We start from the raw sequence: 21533 nt of genomic DNA on the forward strand, positions 1-21533 counted from the left end.
AGAGAAAAGGGGACGCTGGTCTGCCTCTCACCCCCCATAGTTCTTTGGGCTGACATTGGTGAGGCTGGGGTGAGGCCATCCCGCCGCGTCAGTGATAACCGTGACACCCACCCACTTGGACGGGGCCGTCCACTAGAGCGAAGGGCTTTACAGCGACAGGGAGTGGCTATTACTTCCTTGAATTGATGAGGAAAAGGCCACCCAGCTTGTGAGCAGATGGGACTTAGGCTGACCAGGGCTGAGCTAACCGCTGGGCCACTGTGCCCCCTCCCCTCTCAGAGCCACAGACCCACACTGGGTCCTTCCAAGACTTTGCTCCGACCCGAGGGGAGGAGGGAGCATGTTTGGGACCCGAGGACTTTCCCCTCGGGGTCCAGTTGTTGGGAGCCCCTTGTCCCTGCCCAGGCCTGGCTCCGCAGGCCTCCCGGCCACATCTGAAACCTATAGTTGAGGCCGGCCCTGTGGCGTAGCGGTTAAGTGCACGCACTCCGCTGCTGGTGGCGCGGGTTTGGATCCCGGGCGCGTGCTGACGCATCACTTGTCAGGCCATGCTGTGGCGGCGTCCCATATAAAGTGAAGGAAGATGGGCATGGATGTTAGCTCAGGGCTGATCTTCCTCACACACACAAAAAAACAAAACAAAAAACCTATAGTTGAGGTTTCCGTAGAAAAGCATCCTCAGAGCTGCCTTTGGTTCTTATTAAGTCAGCAGCCCCAAGGAAGGAGGGCATGGGGCTCCTTCTGCCTCTCCCTCTCTCCTCTCCATCTGCACCTTCCATCACAGGGAAAAAAATCCCAGGAAGATGACTAACATTAGCTCAGCCTGAGTTACCAAGACAACCTTCCCTGCCCACCGCTGGCGGGAAGGGAGGAGAGGCCGGAGGGGAGACCCCCACCCAGTCCTGGCCCCCCCTGGCAGGCCCCACCCTCCAGTGGGGCCTGCCAGGAGGGGCCAGGCTGCAGCCAAGGGACTGGCGGGCGATCCTGCCTCGGGGCTGTCAGCCCGGGTTGCAGGCTGCAGCTTTCATTTGAGAGATGTTGCCTTCGCAGCGGATTTGATTCTCTGAGGTTCCCAGTGGCGAGATAATTGAGGAGGGAGTGACAAGGAGATGGAACAGAATCCTCTCCGCTGTGGAAAAAGCTGCCACAGCTGCTTCCTCCTGCTGCCGCCTCCAGCCCAGGCCCAAATTTGGGGTCCCAGTGCCCCGGGGAGGGACAGCACAGGGGCCAAGACAATGGGGCTAAGGGGTCAGACTGGCCTGAGTGTGAACCCCAGCTCCACCGTTTCTCAGCTGTGTGACTTTGGGCAAGTTCCTTAACCTCTCTGAGCCCCAGTACTAACTGGATGCTAGTTACTGCCTTCACGGGGTTGTTGAGACCATCAAACAAGAGAGTGCAAACACTCTGTGGACAGCCCCTCTCATGAGCCTGGCACCTAGGACGCACTCAGTAGAGGAAAGGTGCTGGTATGGATGCCAGGTCTACCTTCTGCCCCAGCCCCAGCCTCTGTGGGTGGAGCCCCGGAGGGAGCTGCCCCAGGGAAGGGGTCTCACGTTTAGGCAGAGCCCACTGGGCACCAGGCCCTGCTCAGTGCTCGCAGCCACGATACCCAGAAGGAAGCATTGAGACCCTGTTTGCAGGCGAGGCTCAGAGAGCGAGCAACTGCCCACCAGCGCTCAGCAAGGAGGGCGGGGCGCTGGGACCCTCTCCTAGGCTGCTGTGATTCCGTCTTCCCCACCAGCCTTCTTCCAGCCGCCCTGACTCTTCATGGCTTCTGGCAGCGGCGGATGCAGGGCCTACAGCTGGCAAAAGTGGGGAGACTGGAGGGTCCATGTCGCCCTGCGGCCCTCAGAGAGGCCTACGCTCCTGAAGGCCACCCCCCCACCCTCCCCCTCCTGTCCTTGTGGTGACCTTGGAACTGTGACAAAAGCCCTGGGAGACACACAGAATCCAATCACCTGTCATTAGGTGTCCTCCACGGCGGCGGCCCTACTGAGAGGAGGAATGTGAAAAGAATCAGGAAAGAATGAATCAGTAAACCGATTAGCTGAACCCAATCAACTGGTGGGGGCGAGGCGGGATTCAGGCCTGCGTGAGCAGGCAGGAGAATGAGGGGCTGCGGATGCATCCCAGCCGCCAGGAGCCCCCTGGGAGCCCCACACTACGGGCTCCATGCCCCATGACATGGTGGGTAGGAATATGGGCGCCCCAGCCAGGCCAAGCTGGTCTTTAAGACATTCAGCCAGTGAGGAAGGTAACCCCCAAATCTCTGGGTATGGCAAAATTGTTTCCATGTTAGGTTAGCATCTTTCAGCCCCAAGAAGGTTTAGAATTAAGAACAGATACGTTTAAGAGAGTCGAAACAATAATAGTAATATCTTTGTCTTCAGTGTGTGCAGGTTAGGTGGTTGAAGCATTTGTAAGTTTCAGGAATGGTCTGCTGATTGAAGTCCTGGTCCAGCCTTGTGATTCGAATTTAAAATATAAAACTGAGACTTGACTTAGACTTGGGATTTTAAGTTGCTCTCTTAGGAAGTTTGTAAACAGTGCCAGAATTCACCACATTTATAGATTCAGTGTATTAGATGTACAAAAGATGTACTTAAATCTGTAGGGAGGCTGCTCTCACAGTCAGACCATTGAAGTACTTGAAAAGAAAACTGAATACATTCGATTCATGTATGCAGTTTGAAATGTTTAAAGGAGCTTGATTAACTAGTTTTGTAAATGGGGCCAAATAGTAATCAAATGGCCCTTAAAAGGGATTGCTCAAATGTGTTAAACTTATAAATATATAAATAGAAAGAGAATAGTAAGATCTGTAAAGTGAACTTAAAAGCTTAAGAAAGAACGGCATTTGTGAATGCGTAACATTCGTGAATCAAATGTTAATGTTTAAAAGCAGTCATTGTCTGGGCAATCTTTCTGTACACAAAAGCCACCCCACGGAGTGTCAATCCACTCACAAGAATACACTCCTGTCCCCACTCAAAACTTATCCTCCCGGGCACCCCGCCTGCCACGTCCCTTCCCAAGAGGTGAGCTCTGGAGGTGATGGACACAGCCATAGTCATGGGTTTGTGGTTAATGGGCTAATGTCTGGCTTCAGCGGGAAATGCTTGGGGCTTTGATCCAGGCCTTGGCCCACAAGTCTCTAAAGGTGGAGGCTGCCCGGAGGCCTTTGGTTGACGGTCCCATTCAAGGGGGGAAAGATTCTTTGAGCTCCAGCAATATCCAGGAAGTGTTCAATGTACCAAACAAGGTTATGCTGCTATGGTGCTCGTCACACGCCAGGGACATAGATATTAACTCGTGTGATCGCCATAACGACCCATTTCACAGATGAGGAAACTGAGACCTCAGAGCTGGTGAGTGGCAGAGCTGGGTCTTGGCCCAAAGACCCTGGTGCGGACTGAACCTTCACTCTTCATCATGCTCCTCTCCTTCAGCATCTCACTTGATCCTCCCACCACCTCTGAGAAGTAGACATTATCATCCCATTGTGCAGATCAGTCAACTGAGGCTCAGGGAGCATAGACTCTCGCCCGAGGCTGCACGGCCAGCACGGGACAGAGACCCAGCAGCTTCTGGCCCTCCGACATCTGTGCAGCCCGAATCCAGTTGGGGAGATGGACTGTCAACAGACAGTTGTCAGATAGTTTGTAATTATAGTCATGGCCAATGTTTTGCAGGCAAAGGGCAGGGGCTCAGAGTACACGTACCAGGGAGACCTGGGGACAAGGAGGCCAGGTGGTGCCGGGGGAAGGAGATGAGGGGCAGGCTGGAGAGGGTGCAGGGGCCAGGACGGGCAGCACTTGGAGGGGTATCCTGACTTTAGTCTTTCTCCTAAGAACAAGTGGAGGTGATTGAAGGGTTCTGAGCATGGAGGAGAGACGGTTAGACGCGTGTCTGTAAGCCATCCGTCATGGGAGGACAGCAGGACGAGACGAGGAGACCAGCGGGGCTGCCGTGGGCGTCCAGGCGATGGGGCTGGAGCCTGGGCCAGCCTGGTGACCGGGAGACTGAGTGGGTGCGTGGAGAGTAGTTTAGGAGGCAGCCTGGACAGGGTTTGGCAAGGATGGGCTGGGGGAGGGACTGGGCATCAAGGAGGACCTCCAGGGCCAGGCTGGGCCACCAGCATGGTGTGTGGACGCCTCTCCAGGGGGAGCCCCTGGCCTGCCACACCAGGACCCCAACCCCAGGGCCTTCCACTGGCCCAGAGTGCGGCGTGGTGGGCTGCCCGAGGGACAGGGAAGCGTGGCTGCAGGGGCCAACTGTGGCATACTGGCCTCAGCTGAGCCCCCCAGCCCGGCCCGAGGTGCCCTCACAGCGACCCGAACCGCTTAACTCCCCCCAGAGGAGTCCAGGTAATTCGCTCTCTGTGCTTACTCCCGCGGCGAGCGCCTCTGGATCTTTCATCTTGACTGCTGACTGTATCAAAATTCCCGTGGTAATTGGATCAGGTGCAGTATTTTCCATGAGGATATTAAATCAGGCCTTCTGCCCGCGTCCAGAATGATCCGTTTCAGAATATAAAGACGCAGAAGACGGCATTACCCAAGGTATTTTTCCTCCTTTAAACTTTCTCCCCCCGTTAATCACGGCAGCTCTTTATTTGTTGCCAAATAAATTGGGTCGTCCTCCCCTTCCCCAGTTATTAGCCTAAGGGAAGGAAAGATTCTATCGGGTTGAAGAGGGAGGCCAGGGGCATGGGGAGACAGGCGGGGTGCGGGATGACAGGGCTGAGGTTTGCCCAGGACTGTCCCTCTCCACGGGACCCGTGGGCCAGGCAGAGTGGCCAGCGGTCGGAGGGAGCCCAACCAGCCACTTCCCTCCTCCCCAGTCTCTCCATCAGGCCCCTGGAGGACCACGTGGGGAGGGGTTTGGGGCCCTCAGCTTGGATGGGAGCCCCCGGTCAGCCAGCCTTCAAGATGGGATGTTCCGACCGACTGTCCGTAAAACACTGTAGGAGAGAAGCTCAAGGACACAGCAAGATCCGGGTTGGGAGTGGAAAGAAACTCAGAGACATTTAGTTGTTTAAAAAAAAAAAGAGGGGGAGAGAGATTGTTAAGGTTACATCAGAGGTTGACGAGGCCACGTCAAAAAGGCTGTCTTTTGGAACAAGACAGGGACGGTGGTTGCAGAAGATGAGTGCACTAAATGCCACCGAAGTGCACACTTTAAAATGGTTAATTTTACGTTATGTGAATTTCACCTCCACTTAAAAACAGCGGCTCTGTCAAAATGCCGTGTTACCTGCCACCGACTCATTTCAATTGTTCGACCAGTATTGATTGAGCCTCTGCTCTGTGCCAGGCGCTGATCTCGGCCCGGGATGTAACCGGGAACAAAACACCGGTCCTGCCTCGGAGAGCTGACGTCAGAGAGGGGGGTCAGAAGACAACATGGTGAAGGGGCAGGGGAGAAAACAAAGCAGGGGAAGGAGGTGGGCAGTGGGGTTGGGGCAGCCGCCCTGAGAAGGCAACATCTGAGCAGTGACCAGAGCAGGCCCAAGCACCCAGGGAGCGTGGAGGTGGGCAGAGGAGGACAGCGTGGAGAAGGCGAGTATCGGGGGAGCAGGGAGCCAGGAGGACAGCTTGGGGAAGGCCCAAGCAGAGTGGGGCCCATCAGGACCTCAGCTTGTACTCTCAGCGAGCCAGGGGCTATCAGGGATTTTGAGCAGAGGAGGGTCCTTCTGGCTGCTGGGTGCAGGATGGACTGCAGGGGGCAGGGCCGGCCCAGGGGCCCCAGGTGGGTGGCCAATGCAGTCATCAGAGTTGTCGTGGAAAGGCAGGATAAAACCACAAAGGGATCTCAGTCATCAGAATGGCTAAAATTAAAGGCAGACAAAGCCAAGTGTTGATACGTACCACGCACCTGGAGCAACTGGAACTCTCCGAGCAATGCTGTGGGCGTGTAAAATGGCATGACCACTTTGAAGACATGCTTGGGAATTTCTAGTAAAGTTAAATGTACATCTACCCTATGACCCAACAATTCCACTCCCAGCCATATACCCGAGACAAATGAGTGCTTATATTCACAAAAAGACACACACAAGAATGTTCATAGAAGCTTTATTCACAATAGCCCCAGTTAGAAATAGCCCAAATATCCATCCACAGGAGAATGGATGAACAGATTGTGGTATAGTCACACAATGGAACACTACACAGCAATGAAAAAGAAGGAAGCCCTGATATACACAATGACATGGGTGGATACCATATACATTAATGCCAAACAAGAAAACAGACGCAAAAGAGTACACGTTGTATGATTGCATTCTTCTGAAGTTCTAGAACCTGCAAAGTGATCTATGGTAATAGAAGCACAGCTTCCTCTGGAGAGGTGGTAATGACAGGAGGGAACATAAGGGAACTTTCTGGGGTGACACATTTCTTTGCCTTGATCCTGGTGGTGTTTTTACATGTGCAAATGCATGTAAAAATTCATCAAGCTACATTCGTATTTGTGCATTTTACTGAATGTAAATTATACCTTGAAAAAAAAAAACTGTTGCAGAGAGAGAGAGAAAGAATGGTGGTGCCAGCCAGGGCTAGTGTGCTAGGTGGGCAGGTGGAGGGCAGAGGGCCTGGAGAAACTTGCTTCCCTCCCTGGGCTGGCTGCCTCCTGGCCTGGGCACCCTGTAATGCCAGCCACCTCCCGCCCTTTCCCGTGGTCCCCGCCCCTTGCTTCGGGTGGAGGCAGCCCTGGTGAGCAGATGCCTGCCTAGATGGGGGCAGGTGGCCTGAGGAAGCGCTTATTTATTTGGGGGACCCAGCCTGTTTGTCGAATGGGGGAGGTGCCAGCAGTGAGCATCGCGGGACCAGATTCCTGATTATAACTTCATAACGGGCACTGGCTATTTGGGAGGCGCTGATATTTATGGAATAAATACGACGCGATTTATGGCCGTATCTCCCTCTGATGTCCCATCTGATATGCAATTCAATTTCTTTTATTGTCTTTGGGCTTTTGCCATGGAGGAGAATGCATAAATAAATAAATATACGGGCCAATGGCAGCCTGCAGGCTGGGCCGGGGCTGCCAGCCCGCCGTCTCCAGTCCCATATTAGGCCCATCGATCACGCGTTATGAAGCCGGAGCCTGTCCCCCGGCTGGGACAGGGAGCAGACGTGCCGGTCACTCCCCGTTATTTAGGAGCCTCTGTTGGCAGGCTGCCCTGCCTGCCCTCTGCCTGCCACCAGGCCGTGGCGTCCCTACTAGGGACCCGAGCCTGTGCTGCTCTGCCACTCTCTCGCAGGGTCCCCGGAGGCCCAGGGGTCCCAGCTCTTCTGCAGGTGGAGAACACCGCAGACTCGTGACGTGTGCCCCCTGCTCAGCTCTCCCACGGAAACCCTGCGCCAAGCGGCCAAGCCACAACTTCAAAACCAAGCGCTGGCACCTCTAAGCCCCAGGAGCCCGGGGAAGTCACCCATCCCCAGCCTCATCTCCTCATCTGAGAATGGGGGTAGCAGCCTTTATCCCGGGGTCGCTTCGAAGATGGGGGAGGCCCCGCACACAGCTCGGGCCCAGGGCTGGGCCTCCAGTCCACACTCATAAGCGCTGACTGGGCACTTACTGCACGAGGGACCACGGGAATGGCAGACCGCATACCCGCCCTCAGTGAGGCCCTGTTGTGGGGACGACGGAAGGGCTCAGTGGCTGGGGTCTGGGGTCGTCACTGATCCCCAGGACTGACCCAAGCCCCTGCCCCTGGCTGAGGGACAGGGCCCCGGCCTTAGGAGGACACAGCTGCAGAGCCCTGGGGGCTGGCTTCAAGGCTGCCCTACAAAGCCACTCCGTGGCCCCTATCCCATGTGGACTCCTACACCCCATGATTGGAGTGGCCTGCAGTGCCCCTCCCTGTGCCCCTCAGGGACTGTGCTTGGCCTCGAGCCCCCCACCCCCAGGTGCTCCCACCCTCTCTGTCTCCCCATTGTATAGTGGGCTCTAAGCCCTGCATGCCCCCCGAGGGCCAGGCTGGGGGGCCTTTGACAACCCCAAGCCCCGGGGAGCTCCAGGGACCTCATGGGCCTCCCTCCCCCATCACTTCCAGCCACCGGTCCTCCTCCAGCTCACACTATGGCTGCCTGGTGCCGGGCCCGCCCTCTATATCCCACATCTCTCAGTCTCCACAGCCTTCAGTGAGGTCCGTGCCCACACCCAGCCTGGGTTCTGCCACACGTGCGTACACCACACACGCATGCACAGATACCACACACCACACATATGCAGACACACATACACCACACACACACACACACATACACCACACACACACATACACACACCACACATATGCATACACACACCACACACACCCACACACACCACACCACACACCCATACACCACACATATGACATGCACATACACCACACACACACACACCATACCCACCACACTCACCCACATACCATGCACACACACAACACACACACACACACCACACACCACACATGACATGCACGTACACCACACACACCACACACATACACACCCACACGCATACCCACATAGATCCAAATGGAAGCCCGACAGCTCCCAGCACATGCTATGACCCTGCAGTGCATAAAGCTGACTGGCAGAGGACCTCCACTGTGGAGACAAATCTCTCTGCTGGGGGGACAGACGATAAACCATGGCCTCGGCTGAGACCAGAACAGGAAGGAAGGGGTTGTGGGGGGAAGGGTGTTCCAGTGGAGGGAACAGCGTGTGTAAATGCCCCGTGGCCCATGCAGCTCCCATGTTGCTCTGGGAGGGAATTCTCACTGGACACGGATGCCGTGGGCCATCCCAGGTGTGGTTTGTCCTGGAGATTGGGGGATGTGGGGGAGGGCTGGGCAAGGGGTTTGCTGAGAGAATCAGAGGGAACTGGGCTCCAGTCCTGCCTGGCCCTCCCAGCCATGTAACTTTGGGCATTACTTGCTTCCCTGAGCCTCAGTTTCCCCATGTGTAGCATGGGGCTGGTGCCCTCTCCCTCATAGGACCTCCGTGAGGAGGAGTCTGGGTGATTCCGTTTGTCAGGTGGTCGGGGACAGGGCCTGGCCCAATGGGGGAGGATGAGGGGCGCCCCTCCAAGGGTGCAGCAAAGGGGGTCCCTCTCACCCACCCACCCCATCACGCCCCTGGCTGTCTCCACTGCTACGGCCCCCGTGGGGGTTACTCCACCCCCTCCCTGTCCTCAGGCCCCCAGGGCCCAAGGCCTCCAGTGGGGCATAGACTTGGCAGCTGTACCACTATATTTTCTAGGCGCTTCTCACCCTGGCCTTGGCACGGGCCCCACAGGAAGTATAAATTTCCCGCTGCCTCTGCGGCTCCCCATCAGCGGGGCTCCGTGAATGCTAATGGCTCCGCGCGGTCCCAGGCCGGGAATCCGCCTCTCCCTGACATTTGTAAAGTTCACGTTTTCAAAATAAAGCCACGTGAAGGGCAGGGCGAGGAGCACGTAGATCACTCCCGTCAGAGGCTTCCCAGCTCCTGCCTGCCCTTGGCCTTCACCCCGTGAAAGGGCCAGCATCCTGGAAAAGAGCCCAACAGAGCCCGGGCCTCGCTGCCAGATCTCTCTCTCGCTCCTTCCAACCCGCCTTCATACACTCACTCATTCACTTGTTCGTTCACTCCATACTATTTACAGACCACCTAGTGTATACCCGCCTGGGGCATCTGTCAGGGACAGAGCAGGAAGCCGCAGGATTCTCATCCTCTGGGACTGATGGTCTAGTGGGAAAGACGGACATAGAATTACAAGTGTTAGAAGGGCCATGAAGTCAAGAGGTGGGGCATCAGGAAGGGGTTCCCCAGGAAGTGACATTATCTTGAGGCCTGAGGCCTAGAGGAGGAGCAGGAGTCATTCTGGTGAGAAGAGGCAGAAGAGCATTTCAGGCAGAGGGACTGGCAGGTGCAAAGGCCCTGGGGCAGAAGGGACCTGGCATGTCTGAGGGTCCAGAAGGGCTGGCCAATGAAGCATGAGTTTTGGGTCTTAAGAGATGCAGCCTGAGAGGCTGCCTTTACCGGAGGGCATTGGGAGCCCCTGCAGAGCTGTGCCAGGCCCTGGGGAAAGATGGGGGTCCAACTCAGGCTTGGGGGTTCCAACATGGTCCCAGCAGCACTCTGGACTCTCAGGCGGATTACAAATCCTCGGGCGGCTGGAATGCAGCTGTCACTTTTGTGTGCCTCCCCTTCCTTTCTGGATCCTGCCGCTGACTTCTAACTGCTGTTCCCTTGTCCTCAGCAGAGGGAGCTCAGAGACGAAATGACCGTTTAGGGACAGCTCCCTGCAGTGGGGACCGCCGGTGAGGACCGGGGTCTGTGTCCAGCTGGTCACTCTGCAGGGGGACTCTGCACCCTGTTCTGCCGCTTTGTGCCCCATGGACATTGTGTCTCCATTTATCCATCCCACGAGTGTCCATGCAGGGCACTGAGGGGGGCAGCACAGCCCCTACCCTCAGGGGGCTCACAGTCAGAAGGGGGGACAGACCAACAAGAAGTACAAATATGACGGGTCAGGGGTGGCGGGTTAGGGAGGGGAACGACGCAGGTGCAGGGGAGGAAGCATGGGAAGGCCAGGAGGAGGGTCGGGGACAGCCTTTCCACACAGGGGCAGGAATCTGCGGGAACGGGGCTCCAGGCATGAGGAACAGCAGGTGCAAAAGCCCTGAGGCGGGGATGCGCTCGGTGTGTCTGGGAAGGAGGCCCGTGTGGCCAGAGCCGAGGAGCCAGGGGGAGAGGGTGGCAGGTGCGGTCGGAGAAATGGGGAGGGGGCGATTGGGTGGTGCCTCCCGCTGGGAGAGCCAGGCCCCAGAGCTGGGGGCAGAGGCTGTTTGAGGAAGGAGAGGCCCTCACTTCAGGCATGCTTGCATTCATTCATCATCATTCATCCCTGCTTTCATTTCTTCATTTATCATTCATTCGTTCACACTTTCACTCATTCATCAGATTCACTCATTCTTCATTTATTATTCATTCCTTTACCGTCCATTTATCATTCATTCATCGTCCTTCCTTCATTTACTAGGCATTTTGTGAGCGCTTACTCTGCTGCCTGCCCAGGGATGAGTCAGATCCCTCCCTGCCTACCCTCAAGGGGCGCCTAGTCTGGGGGGGTTAGACAAAAGAGGAAACCCACTGTGGGGCGGCTGGGAGTTTCCTCCACCCACAGGGAGGGCTCGTGGCCCCGGTGTCCCCGGCCTGGCCCACCTGTGGGCGGCACGTGGGAGCACTTGAGCCGTGCGCGGGCGGAGTCTGGGCGAGGCAGGGCCACGTCTGGGTGGGTCCGGCCATGGGACTTCCTTGGGGAACTCCAGGCCCAAGGATTGCCACCCTGGACCCCGGTGCCCAGACGGAGCGGGAGTTGGAAGCAGAGGGGCTGGAGCCTGGGTCTAGGCTGGAGCCTCTCCCTGGGGAGGGGCAGCCTGGACCCTGGGAGAGGTCGGAGAAGGGAAGCTGCTTCAGAGGCCATCCCTTGCCACCCTTCATCATACTGACGGGAATTCTGAGGCCCAGAGAGGGGAAGGGGCTTGCCCAAGGACACACAGCGAGGGAGGGGTCAAGCCGGGAGAAGAGTCTGGCCTCTTGGACACCAGTCCTGGATGACCTCTGGGGTGCACAATTCTAGCACTTAAAATTGACCTTCCCGTTTCCCCACCGGCTGGCTCCTTGACCTGTGCCCCGCCCCCCACACCCCGGGCCGAGGTGGCCCAGCCAGAGACCTGGACGCCACCCTCCTCTCTCCCCGCAACTCCGGCCCAACTGGTGGTTTCCCTTCTCAACACAGCCAGAGCTTGCCCACCCCCTGCTCCTGTCCGGGCCTCCCAGGCTCCTGTGGAAGGTTCCAGAACATTTCTGCTTCCACACCCGCCCCCGTGGACCATTCTCCCTGCAGCAGCCAGGGAGGACTTTCCACAACCAAACCTGCTCCCGTCTCGCCTCACCCGAGACCTTCCCACAGCTCCCCGCAGCCCCCAGCTGGAGTCCAGCTCTTCAGCAGGACATGCAGCACCTTTGTCAGGCAGCCCTTGCCCATCCCCCAGCCTCCCCCCTCTGCCACCCCCACCCACCTCTTCCCAAACTCCCATCTCCAGCCACACTGGGCTTCCTCAAATTCTTCAGTTTGCCTCTGAGCCTTCACATGCTGTTCCCTCTCCTGGAATGCTCATCCCCACCCCCTTTCCTTGCTATCTCCTCCTTTCTAGGTCTCAGCTGAGACCACCTCCTCCAGGAAGCCTTCCCTGACCTCTCCAGACTGGGGCAGGCACCTCCTCTGTTCTCTCACTGCCCCAGTGCTTACTCTGATCACCTAGGTTATAATCACCAGTTTATTATCTGGGCCCCCAAGTACAGGGACAATTTAACCACCATTTGTCACTCTGTCCCCTGTGCCCAGCCTGGGGCCTGGCACGGGGAGTCAGTAAATGTCTGTCCAGTGAATGAATGGTGAGTGGACAGCCACTGTTATCTCCTTCCCCACCCAGCCTCTGACCCCTGCACCACCCAGAATGGGGGCATCCCTTATCCATCAGGGCCCCCTCTATTTGAAGGACTACCCAGGGCTGACTCATCCGGGACTCAGGCCCAGCTCAGGCTGGGCATGGCAGGGGGGTTGGGACAGTGGCTGGACCGAGTGGTGGCATGCCCCGAGGCCAGCCATGTCCCTCAGCCTGTCTGAACTTGTTAATTCCGGGGAAGATGCTCTGTGAGGGCGACAGCTGAGGGGCCCCCTGTCAGCTCCCATCAGCGTGAGCCCTCCCTCTCTACCCTGCCTCCCATCTCATCTTTCAGGTCTCCACTGAGCTGTCGCCTCCTCCAAGAAGCCTCCCCTGATTGCCCAAACTAAACCTGCCCCCTCACGGAGTTCATCTTGATCCCTCATCTATTTCCTCTGTGGCTTTTACTATGATCTGCCACTACCTAACTCATCAGTTTGTTTCCTGGGTCACTGTCCATCTCCCTAATTCTCTGAGAACCCCATGAGGCCGTGGACCACCCACTGCCTACACCGTGGCAACCCCAGTGCCCAGCACGGGGCAGGCCCAGAGCAGGTGCTCCCAAAGGAATGAATGAATGAATGAATGAGACGAGAGTAAAGTGGAAAGATCACAGGCTCTGGGGCCAGACACCTGGGGTTTGAATCCAGGCTCTGTTGCTGACTGGCTGGGTGGTCTTGGGCAAAGGGCTGCCTCTGGCTGAGCCTCAGTTTCTCTGTCTGCACTACAGGGAGAATAATAATACAGGCGGTCCCTGACTTACAAAGTTTCAACTTACGATTTTTTGATTTTACGATGGTGCAAAAGCCATACGCACTCAGTAGAAACCGTACTTGGAATTTTGAATGGAGCTCTTTCCCTGGGCTAGCGAGAGGCGGTCCAGTCCTCTCTCATAATGCTGGGCAGTGAGCTGCAGCTCCGGTCAGCCCCACGACCACGAGGGTGAACAAGGATACACGTACACCCATTCTGTACCCACACAGCCATTCTGTTCCTCGCTTGCAGTACAGTACTCAATACATTACACGAGACAGCCAACACTGTGTTATAAAACAGGCTCTGTGGAGATGACTTTGCCCAACTGTAGGCTCACGGAAGCGTCCTGAGCACGTTTAAGGTGGGTGAGGCTAACTGTGATGTTCGGTAGGTGAGGTGTATCAAATGCATTTTCAACTCAGGATATTTTCAACTTACGATGGGTGTATCAGGACGTAACCCCATCGTAAGTCGAGGAAGAGCTGTAATACTTACCTGTGCAGGGGGTGCGCTCAGCCCAGCCCGGCCCCCAGGCAGCCTCTGTGATGGCCACCTCGTCCCTGCTCGGAGGAGCACGACAGCGCTCCCCAGGTGATCACAATGCAGACAGACAGGCTTGGCCTGGCCACAGGGTCCTGGGGGGCCGGGTGTGGCCAGTCACTGAATTCCTTCTTCCATGCTTCCCCACACAGCCTTGGCAGACCCCCAGTTCTGACTTCCTGCCCCGTCTGCCCAACCGCTGAGCAGGTGAGGTCTCCCCATTTGACAGAAGGGAAGACTGAGGCCCAGGTGTGCAGCGAGCACAGACCCACAACTTCAGAACCAGACGGGGTGTCCCGAGAAACCACCTGGACCAAGCCCTGCTGTCCAGATGGGGAGATCAGGCGCCCCAGGGGCAGGGCCCATCCCAGGTAGTGCAGGCAGTCTGGGCCAGCCGAGGCTCCTCCGGGGCAGGGGCTGCTCTGCCCCTTGTGCCGATGCCCCCAACTCTGGGCTCCCACGAAGCTGTGGAGCTGTCAGACGGGATCAGTGGGGCCCCGGCCAGATCTCCCCAGATTTAATTAACAAGCCTTTCATCTCTGTCCTGAAGGAATCCGCTGTCTTCTGTCTTCTTAATTAACCTTCATTAAGCAAATCAGAACACGGTTTTTCTCCCTCCTTTCTGTGCCTGGAAGGTTTTAACCCTTGGTAGGTGTGCTGCAGGGAGGGGAGTCCACCACCTTTGCTCGCAGCCCCAAGGAGAAGGTCAGACCTCTACAGGGACTCCTCAGGTCCCCAGCGCAGGCACATCCCCCATCAGACACACACAGACACCGGCTCCTCCTCCCACACTGCCTCCATGCTGACCCCCAGGATTCCATCGCCATCCATCTTCCTGAAGGAAACTGACATGGGCTCTGCTGCTCAAGAGCCTTCTCTGGCTCCCCACCACCACTGGGACAATGGGCTAGGACAATGGCAGGTGTGGGGTCGGGCCTCAAAGCTCCAGGCTGCAGGGAAACCGAGGCCATGTGGCCCATGGCTTCTGTGGCCCTGCACAGATCTGGGTTTCAGGTCCTGTGTGTGTAGAGGGGCCCCTGGCTGCAGGAGACGGGTGTCTTTGCTGGGATCATGGTGGTTCCTGCCAGGAGGTGACACTCAGAGCCTTCTTTTGATGGAGAGGTGGCAGCGTGCGTCTTGTTGCCCAGTGTCCCGCATGGTGACGTCCACAGTTCTCCTGGCTCATTCTGGGTCCCTTCCTACAGTTACAGAAGTATTTATTCGTCCATTTGTCACGCAGATCTGGGGACTTACCCTGAGACTTTGTGGGTACACAGACACCCCCATGCCCAGGGGCCACACTTTGCTTCCTGGGATCTGTGGAGCCCAGCCCCTCCCTGACTCGCATCCTGGGAGGAGCTGACCGCAGGGATGGGAGAGACCTGGTCACCTCCTGCTGTGAACACGTCGGTCAGGAAACCACATCCCCCGCTCTGGGCCTGACCCTCCACCCCGCACTCCCCTCAGCACCATCCCTCCCGGTTCGGGCTGTTGGAACACAGCAGTCAGTAAGAGTCTGAGATGTCAGCACCACTGGGCCAGGCCTGCGTGGACAAAGGCTGAGGGGTCTCCAGTGCGGCGGCAGGGGGTGGAGGGGTCTTTGGCGCAGGACGCAGATGGGCAGGGCATGGAGCCTGTCTGCCCCTGCCCCCGGCCCTGAGCCTGCAGCCTTGGAGAAGGCTCAGGCCACGGGGAAGAGAGCTGCACGAGCTCTGGTCCCGGCTCTGCCCTCACTCGCTGCGAGTTCTGGGTCCCCGTCAACCTGGCTGCTCCACACACCACTCAGGGGCCCCTGGCGGCTGGAGGAGAGGGGGTGGAAGGGGAGGAGTCAGGGCAGCAGGGCCCCCTCCCTCTCAGAGCCTGACGCTGGTGCCCCTGCAGTCAACTAAGGGAAGGCAGCCTTGGGAAAGGGCTTTATTCTGGTCCATCCACTGGCCGCACAGGGACCGCGACGGTGTCCTTGGCCGCCAGGGGGCGAGAGGGGCCAGTCCTGTAATGTGGCCAATGTCGCCACCTGGTGGTGGATCCTGGGTGAACATGAACAGCTGGACGTGGAGGGCAGGCTGGAGAAACTGGAAGGGGAGACCTCCTGCAGACCTAGACTGAGGTCGCCAGCCGAGGCAGGGCAGTCCCCTTGAGGGATGCTGCCAGGAGCTGGGCAAGGTCAGCGCGCACCCAGGTGGCACCTCTTGAAGGAGCCATCATCTCTGGCCCAGCCCCTATAGGATCAGCCTTTGCCAGCCGCATAGCTCCTGCTCGTTCCCTGATCTACGCTCAACATAGGCCTTGGGGACACGGGGGTGAGGCACACATGGTCCCTGTCCCCCACAAACTCACAGCCTCCAGCTCCCACAGACCCTCTGCAGGACGAAGCCCCAGCTCATGGCCACAGTGCCCGGCACCCCACATCATCTGGTCTCCGACCCTGCTCCAGCCTCGCCCGTCAGGACCAACTCCCCGCCCAGCGCTGCAAACACACAACAGACTTGCCCTGCCATTCACGCCTCTGAGCCTTTGCACATGCTGTGCCTCCTACCTGACATGCCCTTTCCCTACTCACCCTTTACGACTCAGTTTACTTGTCACATCTTCTGGGAAGCACCCTCCAGTTCCAGGCACACTAGCCACCCCATCCTCCCCACACTCCATGTCTCCTGTGCACGCCTTCTGTTACATCCTATCAGCCTGCTCATCGACACCTGTGCATCTGGCGTCTCTCCCTCAGTGGCGGGGTGGGGGGGGGCGGTCTAGCTCACGCCTGTGCCCGGCCCCAGCCCAGTGCAGGGTATACAGTGGGCAACATACATGTTGGCTGAGGAACCAATGGCTATAAACACATGGCCACAACTCAGCCTTATAAAACAGGTAAGATCAGCCTTGGAATGCCACTGGCTGTTTTTTAGCGCATCCCTCCCTCTCCAACCAGACAGAGGGCTCATAGAGTGCAGGGTTTTGTCCTCATTACAGTGATGGCAACCAACTGCACACTCACTCCACGCTGGGTTTGGGCCACCTGCTTAGGAATGGCCAACAGAAAGGACTCAATGCAGGGGAGTGAGTGCTCAGGAGACGGATGGAAGCGCTGGAGGGGCCAACATCTAGGACCCTGCAGATCTGACCCACCTGGGAAGCTGCCACCACCTGAGGCTCTGAGAGCTCACCCTGCAGCTGTGATCCCGGGGCCAGAAACACGAGACAAGACGCCACTCCTGCTGCCTCCAGCACACAAAGGCCTCTCCACCCCCCAGAGCTGGGAGGGGAAGACGCTGCTGCACAAAGCCTCCTCCCGGGTGACCTGGCCCACCACCATGAAATTCACCAGAAGGGCAGAAGACGGCCTCTGCCCACCTCCGCCTTCCAAATCTCAGGCGGGGACCTCTGATTGGCAGGACCTAGTTCAGATTGGCAGGACCTAGTTTACGGCCAGGACCCTGGCTGCAAAGGCTGCCGCTGAAAAATAGTCCTTAGCATGTTGAGGAAGTTTATTTCTGTTTTCCTTGGAAAAGTTTTTCTGGGAAGGGCTGCTAAATTGTATCAAGTGTTTTCTCTAGCATCTATTGATGTGAGTATATGGCTTTTCTCCTTCAATTTACTAACTTTAATGAATGGAGAGTTGAAGGGGGCATCCACTTGGGGGGGTGACACGGAAGGCCTCTCTGAGGTGATATTTGTGATGACACCAGGGTACCCTTGATCACAAATATCAGGTCAGAATCTCTTTTCTTTGAGCACAGAGAGAAGCCAGCAGCAGATGCACTTTTCAGAGTTAACGGAGACGTAGGGCCGTGAGGAACCATCCCACGAACCTGCTGAGGGTGTCTTTATTGCTAAAAAGAGATGTACAACGGGAAAGACCCTATGTCCCCCTTTCTTGGGACTTGAAAGGCACTGGTGAGCAGTTTCCATTTAACGAGGAGCTACTGAAACCTCAGGACAGCGGTAATGAACCCGGATCATTGCCAAGCCCATTTTACAGGTGAGGACACTGCGGCTCGAAGAGGCTAGGGTTCCCAGCAAAGCCAGGATCATGAAGCTCGGACACTCCCGGGCACGTCCACCAGGTGGGGGTCAGCGCCAAGAGACCGAGCGGTGGGGGGAGGTGGGGGTGCTGCCCTCCGTCGGTCACTCCCCCGCGCCCTCCCAGCCCCGCCTCGGGTCCCGCCCGCCGGGGGAGGCGGGTCCTGGCGCCCCGCGCGCGGTCCGCGCCCACCGGGCAGAGCCGGGCGGCAGAGCCGGGCGCGCAGGGGTGTCGGGCCGGGGACCATGGCTGCGGCCGCGCTGCCGCTGGGGCTGGCGCTGGTGGCGCTGGTGGCGCTGGTGCGCACGGCGGGCGCGGGCATGGGCGCGTGTTACGACGGCGCGGGGCGCGCGCAGCGCTGCCTGCCCGAGTTCGAGAACGCGGCGTTCGGCCGGCGCGCCGAGGCCTCGCACACGTGCGGCCGCCCGCCCGAGGACTTCTGCCCGCACGTGGGCGCGCCGGGCGCGGGGGCGCAGTGCCAGCGCTGCGACGCCGCCGACCCCGAGCGCCACCACAACGCTTCCTACCTCACCGACTTCCACAGCCAGGACGACAGCACCTGGTGGCAGAGCCCGTCCATGCTCTTCGGCGTGCAGTACCCCACCTCCGTCAACATCACCCTCCGCCTGGGTAAGCGCGGGCCGGGCAGCGCCCCCGCCTCGTCCCCTCTTCCCACCCCACGGCGAGGTAGCGCCAGGAGGCGCGGCTGCTGCGGGTCCTGAGTTGGCTGCAGGACCCAGCTCTGGGGGCCTCAGGGACGGGGCCTGTGCCCCCCCAGTAGCTGGACGGATAGACTGATGGTGCCCTTTGGGGCTGGGAGGGGCAGGAATCCTCCTGGGAGCCTTTTACAGAGCGGTGGATCTGCGTGCAAGACAATGCCCTGGAATGGTTGTCCATCCTAGACCCAGAGCGGTCGTGGGGGAGGTGGGGAGGTGACCCACCGGGGGTGAACTAGGCCCCCACCAGGGCAGGAGCGCCTAATCCTGGGTCGTCTGGTCGACCTCGGGGCTCAGTGACTCCCCTCAGTGGCTCAGAGGCTGTGCGCGGCCCTGGGTGTGTTCTTGGGGAGCCCCGGCGTTCATCACGGGGAGGTTTAGCCCTCTGAGCAGCCGCCAGGCTTCATGCTGCTGTCGGGTAGCTGGACCCGACGGCATGGCCTCTCTGCTCTGCTCGTGCCTCCCTCCACCAGCACCACAGCAAGCGGCGGAAGCCCTTAGATCCCTGAGGATCAGAGTCCCAGGTCTGCCCTCGGTCCTTCACTCCCGCCCCGCCCCCATTGGGGGGATGGGAATGCCCTCTCCCCGCTCCAAGTCCGGCTGATCCCGGTTCTCTTGGGGCTCCTACGTGGGCCGGGCGCTGAGCCAGGCGTCTCCTCTGTGGCAGCTCACACAGCCGTTTCAGGAGGGGGTGTTTCAATCCACACTCCCGTGTCTGTGGGTTCAAAATCTCCCAAAGCTTTGACAACTCTAAGTATTTGTAGAACTCATTTTGGCGCTAAAGCTGACTGCAGGCTACTTACAGACCTTGTTTATCCTAGTTAGAGTGACTTTTTGTACGTTTTGCTACTGAAATCTCGTTTGAGTACAGCCTGTGGCCCCAGACCCCACTAGAGGTGTTAACAAAATTCACGGGATAAGGACTGCTTCATCTCCCTACACTCTGGAAAGTTCTGAATTCCAGAACACTTCTGGAGCCAAGCAGGTTGTATAAGGGACTATGAGACTGTATCCCCATTTTTCAGATGAGAAAATTGAGGCTCAGAGAGGTTACGTGTTTGCCCAAAGACACACAGCTGCTAAATGACAGTCTGGATAAGGACAGCTGTGTATACCCAAGGTCAGAGCATAAAATCCTTGACATCGATGGAGTTGGCTCTACCCAGTCCTGGGTGACAGTGCCTTGGGGATGGCTGGGAAGTGACATTTAAGTGAGATGGGGGACACTGAGCCCCCTCAGCAGAGCAGGCATGTACCAGCTGCCACCCCCCCAAAGCTCAGTTTCCTGGGGCCTCGTCACCTCCCTTGGTCTGTCGGGACCGCTAGGTGGGGCTTCTGGATGGGGCGGGGTCTCTACCCAGGCGGGCGACAGGAAACCAGTGTGGGGGGAGGCTGGGGGAGCTGGCTGGACGGGCTGGCAGGACCCCAAGGCCACAGGGAAAGGAATCTGGGACAGGGTGGGGGCTGTGGGGGAGACACGCTGTTCCCTGACGGAGGGTGCGGGTTTGGCCATGTGTCACACGTGTCAGGGGCTCAGCCCCGGCACAGACGAGGTAGGGGAGGCGGGCAGGGACTGGGGGCAGTTCCCGTGTGCGAGCACCGTGTCTGCGGGCCTCCGAGCTCTGCCCAGAACCCTGAGCAGCAGGCCATGTTGAGCCTTCCGAACCAGGGAGACTGAGGCTCAGAGACTCCCGCTCTGAGTGTGGAGCCAAGACCCCACACACGAATTCACACACACGCACAGACACACTCACTCTCACGCACGCACTCAGACTCACACACATACACCTACACACCCCGCTGTGTCTTACCCTTACCACTGTTCTTTCCACTACTTCTACGGCACCAGGCATATAGAAGGCTCCGGAAATGTTTGTACAGTGAACGAAGGAATGAATGACGATGCCGCCTCCTCCGTCCTGTGCTCTGGGCCCAGCGCAAGGCCCTCTTTCGCCTGCTCTGGGAGACAGGATAGGGTAGAAATCTCGAAACAGGGCTGTGGACTCAGGCCCAGCCACTTGGTGGGCGAACGCCATCCCCTCTCCGTGCCTCGGTTTCCTCCCTGTGAGATGGGGATGAGAGCTGCCGCCTCCCGGGTGGTTGTGCAGGTTCCGTGAGCTCGGGTCGGCCTAGTGCTTACGGGAGCTGTGACAGTCCGCGTGTGTGACCAGCATCGCTCCGCTGAGAGCAGCTCAGGGCTGAGGTTCCCCTGGGGGTGCCTCTGCCGGAGGATTGAGACATGCTCGCCGCGCTGGCTCGCAGACTCCTGACCCTGGGCCCTGTTGACGCATGAGGGGCGCCGAGACCCACAGCAGCCCCAGCCTTGGCCTGTTTTGGGTTCCGTTCAGCTTTGGTTTGCTCCACGCTAGGCCGTGGATTGCGTAATCTTAGGGGAAGAAGAGGTCTGAGGTTGTCGGGCTGTTCCCAGTGGAGCCCCGATCGTCAGACGAGGTGGGCCGGGAGCCTCTCCTCCTGGTCCTCAGGCCACCCCTGCTGGCTCTGTCCACCGTCTCCTTGACGGCTCGTGGGAGGGGAGAGTGGGTGGCCGGCTCTGGCCTGGGGTGTCCTGGAGGGAGGGGGTGAGGGGCAGGGGAGGGAGAGGCAGCCGGTCAGCCCCGGGACGGAGGTCGCTGCTTTCCCAGCCCCCTGCGAGTCTCGGACATCTGTTCCAAATCCCCAAGTCGCTAAGCTGAGCCTTCCTGTCTGGGATGAAAGGCAGCAGCGGGGGCCGGCAGCTCCTAGCCCTCCGCCAGTCCCAGGGAAGCGGGCGGGCTGGAGCCTGGGGGCGGTGGGGGTGGGGGGGAGGTGGATGGTCATCAGGGGAACAGACACTATGGGGGGGCTCTCACCACATGCTTAGAACCCCACTGAATCGCCACCCCAACCCAGCACGATTGGTTCTTTTATAGACAGGGAAACTGAGCTTCTGTGGATGAAATCAGTTGCCCAGGGTCACGTGGCCAATAGACAGCGGACCCTGGGCCCCTCTGCCAGAATGCGCTGCACTTGGGAA

At 58.4% G+C, this 21533-nt stretch overlaps 1 protein-coding gene across 1 annotated transcript in view; it reads left to right on the forward strand.

Annotated features, from left to right (window-relative positions):
• Positions 1-18049: 18049 nt before the first annotated feature.
• LAMC3 (laminin subunit gamma 3) overlaps positions 18050-21533 on the forward strand; it is a 59740-nt gene continuing 56256 nt past the window's right edge. Inside the window, exon 1 of the mRNA XM_058524308.1 lies at positions 18050-18434. Coding sequence (XP_058380291.1) covers positions 18050-18434 — 385 coding nt within the window. The remainder of the gene's footprint in view (positions 18435-21533) is intronic.

Source organism: Diceros bicornis, chromosome 28 (assembly GCF_020826845.1).
Source record: "Diceros bicornis minor isolate mBicDic1 chromosome 28, mDicBic1.mat.cur, whole genome shotgun sequence".
In the NCBI taxonomy this organism is placed as follows: domain Eukaryota; kingdom Metazoa; phylum Chordata; class Mammalia; order Perissodactyla; family Rhinocerotidae; genus Diceros; species Diceros bicornis.